This window comes from Nicotiana sylvestris, chromosome 9, assembly GCF_000393655.2.
Source record: "Nicotiana sylvestris chromosome 9, ASM39365v2, whole genome shotgun sequence".
In the NCBI taxonomy this organism is placed as follows: Eukaryota; Viridiplantae; Streptophyta; class Magnoliopsida; order Solanales; family Solanaceae; genus Nicotiana; species Nicotiana sylvestris.
The window spans coordinates 95,699,184-95,706,832 of NC_091065.1; the positions used below are offsets into that span (position 1 = coordinate 95,699,184).

At 35.7% G+C, this 7,649-nt stretch overlaps 1 protein-coding gene across 1 annotated transcript; it reads left to right on the top strand.

Annotated features, from left to right (window-relative positions):
• Positions 1-1,224: 1,224 nt before the first annotated feature.
• Positions 1,225-7,393, top strand: LOC104229961 (U-box domain-containing protein 3). The gene is made up of 5 exons (XM_009782695.2): positions 1,225-1,375; positions 2,939-3,218; positions 4,534-4,650; positions 4,784-6,664; positions 6,979-7,393. Exons 2-5 carry the CDS (start codon positions 2,943-2,945, stop codon positions 7,042-7,044), a joined length of 2,340 nt encoding a protein of 779 aa, XP_009780997.1. The 5' UTR covers positions 1,225-1,375; positions 2,939-2,942; the 3' UTR covers positions 7,045-7,393.
• The last annotated feature ends 256 nt before the right edge of the window (positions 7,394-7,649 follow it).

The window sequence follows — 7,649 nt, forward strand, 5'->3', positions numbered from 1 at the left end:
AAATAGATAAGGAAAAAAGAAAATAAAAACGGAGAGACCGTTTGACTCCGTAAAAAAAATGAGACCCTTTGACTCGAAATAGAGGAATGTTCTGGTTTTTGACAATTTCTTAAAGCAAGATGATTAAAGCGACGCCACTTTCATGTTAGCCACACATTGTTGCCAATGATTAGTTAGCAGAATTAATGTTGTTAATCTTTTTCAAAAGTTTTTCTTTTCATTCCCGCGAGAAAGTGATCAATTTATTTTTTTATTTTAGTCTAAAATAAGTGTTTATTTATATAATTAAAAAAAGGTTAATTTATTTTTACAAAATTACCTTTATATACATAAACCTAAAAAGTTTTCTTACTCCTCGCATTAAATATTTAATTAAGGATAATTTAGTCATACTATGTGTTTTTATATAGAATTTAGTATTTTCATAATGGACGTGTCAAAAATAAATTGATCACTTATTGTGGAGCGGAGGGAGTAAACAATTTGCAATTGGTGCATTTGGTTTTTGACTTCCTGTTTTGTCATTGCTAAGTTGGAATAATTGGACCACAACTACTGTAACCTGAATCACTTAAGTACAAAAGCAATAGCTTGCTTACATATCACATCCACATGATAATTTTATTAAAAAATCTATAAATCTCTTCCGTAAATATTTCATAAATGTAGATCAAAAGTGGTAAAATTCTAAATGATTTTTCAACCTAAAAAATTATGAAAAATATTTTTTAAAAAAACTCCCAAGGAATTGAAAAATTAAAAGAATAGAAATTTTAATATTTTTCAGCCCAACTAAAGAGGTTATTGCTTTCATCTCATTTGAAAAACTTTTCATTTTTAGAAGAGGAGCAATAATATTTGTTATTTAGCACTCCAAATTCATTTGGTAATAATAATTAAGTATTAATTATATTTGTGATTGGCACGGAGAAAAAATATTGAACTCTATCAGGAGGGTTCATTAGTCATTTCAAATACTGTCATTTCTGGAAAGTAAATGGATGGTACTCTCTGCAATGTTCCAAGAATTAATTTCCCCTTTTATCAGTTCATAATTTAGATTCCTATTACCCCATATTTTAATCCTTAATTAATCACATTAATTAGTATAATAAATTTTCACAGCATCACCAAACAAATATGCAGCTATAAAGGGCCCCACCAATTTAACATTATTTTCTTTTCTTCCCTTTTGCTCCTTCTCTCTACAATGAAACACTGCAAAAAGGGTTGGCAAGAATTGTTGGAGAAAAAGGAGTCATTTGATTCTATGCTCTACCCATTTGAATACTCATGTTGAGATTTTTTCCCTTTTTGAAACACCATTGTTTTTTCAAGATCTGATTTTTTTTTTCGTGCACCATCTAAGCTCCAGGTACAACCAAAGCTGCTGTTTTCTTACTTTTAATTCAATCTGCTAATTGGATTTTATGGTTTGTAATTGTATTTTGTGGGTTTTTGTTTTTATCTTAATATTTTTCAATTCTGTTTTCAGTTTTTCTTGTTTGATTTAGCTGTGGTTTGCTATGATGTTTAATTGTTAAGTTTCGGGAGTTGCCAATAAACAATGTAACAATATCATATGTGCTAAATTTTTTTTTAATCTTTTATCTATTTTGGTGTCTAAATCAAATGTTTTTTAATTTTGGCATTGTGGTTTCAGTATATCTAAACTTTGGAAAGTGGAAAAAAAAGGATTTGTGTGAACTCATTTAAGGAAATAGAATTTGATGGTAATTCTTTAACTAGTGCTGCTTGTTATTGCTCAAGGTACTTGAAATTGAAATTTTGTGCTAATTTGTCCAATCTGTGCAAAAATATGGTAGAACAAGTAGATTTTGACTTTTAAAGAGTTGTAGGACAGACATTTGACACAAAGTAATTCTATTCATACTGCTTTCCATCTAAGCACATGATAGCTATATCAAACTGTCTCAAGATAGCATTTGTAGTTTGTAGTTCATTGAATAGATAATAAGATCGATGTCCGGACTTCACGTCATGCTCCTAGATCACTTACTCAAATCCAAATGCCTTCTTAACCTTTTTTGCTGGACAAAGTTGTCACCAATAAATAGTACAGGACAGCTTTTGGATTTTGTTAGCTCACTTGTCCTAATTTGAGACTTTGATTTGAGGCAAACAATGTTCTCCTGTAATTTTTGTTTATGTAGCTCTTATGCTTCTTGTAACTTTGCATCTTCTTGATGCCTTCTTAATGAAACATATTACTTCATCAAAAAAAAAAGATCACTTATAATTGTTTGTTATATTTGTTTCTCTTTTGATCTCTTGTTCTTGTTAACTTGCTACTCCTCTTTCTCTGTCTCTCTCCCTTTTGATAATATGTGAGACACTTGTTGTTAGTTGATTTGCATAGTATTATATAAGTAGCATTGCAAAAATACCAAAATGATGGGTGAGAGAAGTTACTTTGATAGAGAAAAAGAACATCAGATTACAAGTTTAAATAGGTAGTGAAATGAATTAAATTCTAGAAACTTGTGAAAATCGTTATGATTAGATTATTGGTGGAAATATATTAAACATCTTGAAGTTCGAATGTTGTTATTTGTAACGGTGGTGTTCAAGCCAGCGCACCTGTCTATTTCACTTGGTACCTGCTACTACCCACTAGCGTAGGTACCAAGTGTGTGTGTTCACCAGCGCTTAGGTGGATGGTAAGATATGACCTAGTGTTTTGGAAGTTCTGATATGGAAAGAGTATTCTATAAGTTGGGGCAAAAAGATTACCAAACTGATCAGTTTTTGCTGTCGGAGAATTTTTTGTGAACCATATAAGAAGAAGGTATAAGAGGGGTAGTTGTTCTGTTCAATCATCACAACTACATCTAACCTGCATCTTTCCACCCCTCATCTTGACTATCTGTTGCCAGTCTCCGCGTAGATAATATGCTTTTTGATTTATGCATGACAGGTTAATGGAGTTGACATCTGTAAGGTGCCTTATAAACAGTATCTCTCGATTCATTCATCTTGTGACGTGTCTAACATCAAAGACTATGCCTGGTCAAAAGAGTTATAAAAATATTGCGATTTTGTTGAAGCTTTTAAAACCAGTACTTGATGATATTGCTCAACAAAAAGCTCCTTCCGATGAAACCATATCAAGGCAGTGTGAAGAACTGGACATAGCCATTAATGAAGCTAGAGAATTACTGGAAGAATGGTCTCCTAAGAAGAGCAAGATTCTCTGGGTAACGGCCATTTTTAATTTCCTTCTCTGTTGTAGACATATCCTCACAAAATGAAGGAAAACTGAATGCAACATTTAGGATCTTCTGTAGGTTGCATGGCAGAGTTAATTGATCTGACTGTTGTTCCCTAATTAAGTATACGCTTTCATGTTTCAGCTTCCAAGGAGTTCGCACTTTGTAATTTCTGTTGCATTTATTTTGTTCAAACATAATTCATTCTAAAAGGATTCATCATCCATGATTAAATTCTGTGCTGTCAATGTTACATTGATTACTTGCCAGCACATGAAGCTACCTCTTATTGTGGTTAGGACCTGAGTGCCGTTGTCATTTCCTTTACCTTTCATGTTAGTTTGCTTTCTCTGTTTGAGACTAGTCGTTGTGGATAATTCTGAGGAAATAGTCTTCCTCTCTAAGAAGAATAAAACTCTTGGTTGCCTGTACATGGTGTCCTCAACTGTCTTATAGTGAGAGTTGGTGTTTTATTGTGCTGTTGATAAGTATTATGCTATTTTATTTGCTTTGATTATGTCAGACCAACTTTTTCTTATGTTAGATAATGTTCGTGTAATAAAGTCTTTAAATACCTTACATAATCAGGCCTGCTCAGTATAGATCATGTTATGCACAGCTCCGATTACTATCTCAAAGTGCAGAAATACTGAAGTGTTGTTATCACATAAATAGAATGGATTTATGTATCACCTATCAAAAAAAGGAATGCACATATGTATCTAGTAGACTAGTACTCTCATTTTGGACAAACTTTCTGCAGGCTTTTTATATACTTGCCTTGCTGAGTAAGATCAATGTGTTGCATTTATCCAGCTGATCTAAATGGGGATAAATATAATATCAATAACCACGTCAAATGCTCATGTCTAAGCTCATGATTCATGAGAATGATGTTCTTATCAGTTCTCTAATGCTTTTTTTTTGGTCTCCCTCCTTGGAGGAGAAGGGCGACCTTTTTATTGAAATCCGGATATGTAGTAAATCTTTTACTTTTCATCCTCCATTTGTAAAATCTGGAAATTAGATCAAGCTGCGCGCCTGATATCATTCTACCATAAAATCTCCAGTTTGAAAAAAATTATTTCTTTTCAGTTATCATACATGAGTTGAGCTTAAATGAAGAAACATGGTTAGTGAGGATTCATATAGTCAACCAGACTTGTTTGGACTGAGCCACAGTTGTTATATCGTCCAGTTTTATTGAATTGAAGCAAAGTGACGGAAAATCAAATCTAGCCTATCACAAGCTTTTCCATTTCTATTTTTTTGATAAGAACTTATTAGATATTTGATATTCCAGGTTTTCCAGAGCGAGCCACAATTGCTGAAAATCCAGAGCCTTGCACTCAAGATATCTCACATTTTAAGTAAATTAGTAGAATCATCACCATCCACTTTGAGCCTTTCTGAAATTCAGGTCTGGAGCATTTTAAATATCACGAGTCTTTAGTTGTATCCTTCATTGTCTTGTTAATATTGCATTAAATCTAGCTCAGTTAATTATTTGATCCTGACATTATCTGGACTGATTGCAATTTCCTGTGCTTCAGCACTTCATACAGGAACTTCAGAATTGCGAAGTGGGGAAAATATCAAAACACATAAACGTGGCTCTTGAAGGAGGAAAGATACTTTGTTCTGAAAGCCTGACAGAAATTATTCACTCCCTTAATTTGACATCTCACGAAGAACTGTTGAATGAATGTATTGCATTAGAGAAGGAGAGAATGAAGGCTAAAGATAATAAAACAAGAGGAGATTTGGATAAGATCACCATTTCCGTTGACCTCTTCTCTCATATTCGTGATTGCATGCTTGAACTTGACACCTTAAAGGCCATAGATGGTATTAAGATCCCTCCTTATTTCCGGTGTCCTTTGTCTCTGGAACTGATGGTGAATCCAGTCATTATTGCTTCAGGCCAAACTTATGAGAAGACTTCGATTCAAAAATGGCTGGATCATGGACTAAGTACATGCCCCAAAACCCTCCAAGTGCTCGCACATTCAAATCTTATCCCAAACTACACTGTCAAGGCTCTGATAGAAAATTGGTGTGAAGAAAACAAGGTGAAACTGGACGACGGGAATCTTGAGTCCACTCGTGATGGAATCTCATCAAAATCTGGACATCTTACTGATATGGACGACATGCGAGGTTCTTCAGAAACTAGCAATTCAACATCAAGACTTTCTCTTCAAGGTGGACAAGCTTTTGAAAGTCAGAAGATTGATTGCACCTCTGAATTAAGTGAAGAAGAATTTAGTGCATGCCATATCAGGGAGGCTGAAAAATCTGGCCACACATCCTCAGGGGTTTCCTATAGCCACAGCAGGAGCGAATCAGTATCAAGTGCTGTTTCCAGTATTGAATATCTTCCCTCGGCGTCAACTGATGTCTCCAGGATATCAAGCAAACATGATAATGTGAGTGATACATCTGGAGAGGTACAATGTGATTACCGCGTTTCTTCTCCGTGTAACAAGAGTGTTGGGAATTCTCCTAATTTATCTGCAAGGCAATATCACAGCTCCAAAACAATGGGTGGAATGGCTGTGAATGGACTCCACAACCACGCTAGACAGCTTTCCTTACCAACAAAATCAATGCCTGATGATCTGACCACGAGTTCCCATGTTGAAAAGCTTATTAGAGACTTGGATAGTCAATCAACTGAGGTGCAAACGACGGCTGCAGCAGAATTGCGGTTTCTTGCAAAGCACAACATGGAAAACCGAGCTATTATAGGCCGATGTGGGGCTATTGCTCCACTCATCTCTTTGCTACACTCTGATGTGAAGTTAACTCAAGAGCATGCTGTCACAGCACTACTAAACTTATCAATAAATGAAGACATCAAGGCCATTATTGCAGAACAAGGGGCGCTTGAACCCCTTATCCATGTCCTGAGAACAGGAAATGCTGGAGCAAAAGAGAATGCTGCGGCAGCTCTTTTTAGTCTGTCTCTTTTGGAAGAGTACAGGAAAAAGATTGGGCGATCTGGAGCAGTTAAAGCGTTGGTTGATCTTCTTGGTTCGGGTACCATCAGAGGGAAGAAAGATGCTGCTACAGCATTATTTAACCTGTCAATATTTCATGAAAATAAGGCTCGCATTGTTCAGGCTGGAGCTGTGAAGCATCTCATTAGGTTGTTGGACCCTTCAAATGAATTGGTCGATAAGGCTGTTGCTCTTCTTGCAAATTTGTCTACTATTGCAGAGGGCTCCTTAGCTATTGCCCGAGAAGGGGGTATACCATCACTAGTCGAGATTGTTGAAACTGGATCTCAGAGGGGAAAGGAAAATGCTGCCTCAATACTGCTGCAACTGTGTCTCAACAGTCCAAAGTATTGTCGATTAGTGTTGCAAGAAGGTGCTGTCCCACCTCTTGTTGCATTGTCTCAGTCGGGCTCCCCAAGAGCAAAGGAGAAGGTACGTAGCTCGTCTTCTTTGAAGAGTGTTCTTATTTGTCCAATAACTAGAAAACGTTTTACTTAGGAATAGATTCTGCTCTTCTTATGGGAGGGTTTGTATGATCTGGTATGTATCAGCGCTTGCGCTCTTGACAAACTTCAAGCTGCTTTTAACCACATTGAATATACACCCACAGTGTGTGTGCCCTGAAACGCCATGACACATTTTTTTCTTTTTCTTTTTCTTTTTCTTTATCCTTTTATTTTTCAATGTTAGTTATCGCAGCTTCAGGGTGATAACGTTTGTATTTTTTTCTCCTTATGGTGGAGCAGGCACAACAACTTCTCAGTCATTTCCGCAGCCAGCGTGAAGGAGCCACGGGAAGGGGGAAGTCATGATGTAAAAGTTTTGACTCATTGATTCATGCTGGTTTGCTATGGGGTTCAATATTCATAGAGTTGTTTTCTTTCAGGAGCAATATTTTTTTTAAGTTTCCCACATTCTTGTTTGTTTTACCGTTAGGAAGTAGTTTGCTACTGGTTAGGAATTTGATATGTAAATGGTAGTAGATTCTTGTGTTGTAGCTTTCACAATTGGCAACAACTGCTAATAAGGTTTTGTCCCTATGGTTGCTTTTTCGTCTCTAGAAGACCAATTGTTAGCTGGTAGATATTGTACATGTGTGAATACTGATATTAGAATATTTGCATCGGGCCCATCTCTTAAAGCATATGTTCTTGACGTTGATTCATTTTCTAAACACCTAGTTCGTTTGTAATATCTTTTCTCAAAAAAGAACTTATTCGCGCTCGGTGTTTAACCAATTTTTTTCTTCTTTTTTGGGGTAGGCATACATCCAGTGGTCTAGAATTATTCATCAACTGAATAGCAGAAATATCAGTTATTTATTTTTTCACCTGGCCGTTAATCTCATTATCAGGTATGATTAATGATACATTTACAGAAATTTCCGCAACTCCAACATCTATATCACTGTGTTACT

Bases quoted from the DNA above. Each gene is read 5' to 3' on its own strand.
- LOC104229961 (XM_009782695.2), top strand. From the start codon at position 2,943: ATGGAGTTGACATCTGTAAGGTGCCTTATAAACAGTATCTCTCGATTC. The intron at 3,219-4,533 runs GTAACGGCCATT...TTGATATTCCAG, and splicing joins AGAAGAGCAAGATTCTCTGG to GTTTTCCAGAGCGAGCCACA. The intron at 4,651-4,783 runs GTCTGGAGCATT...CCTGTGCTTCAG, and splicing joins TGAGCCTTTCTGAAATTCAG to CACTTCATACAGGAACTTCA.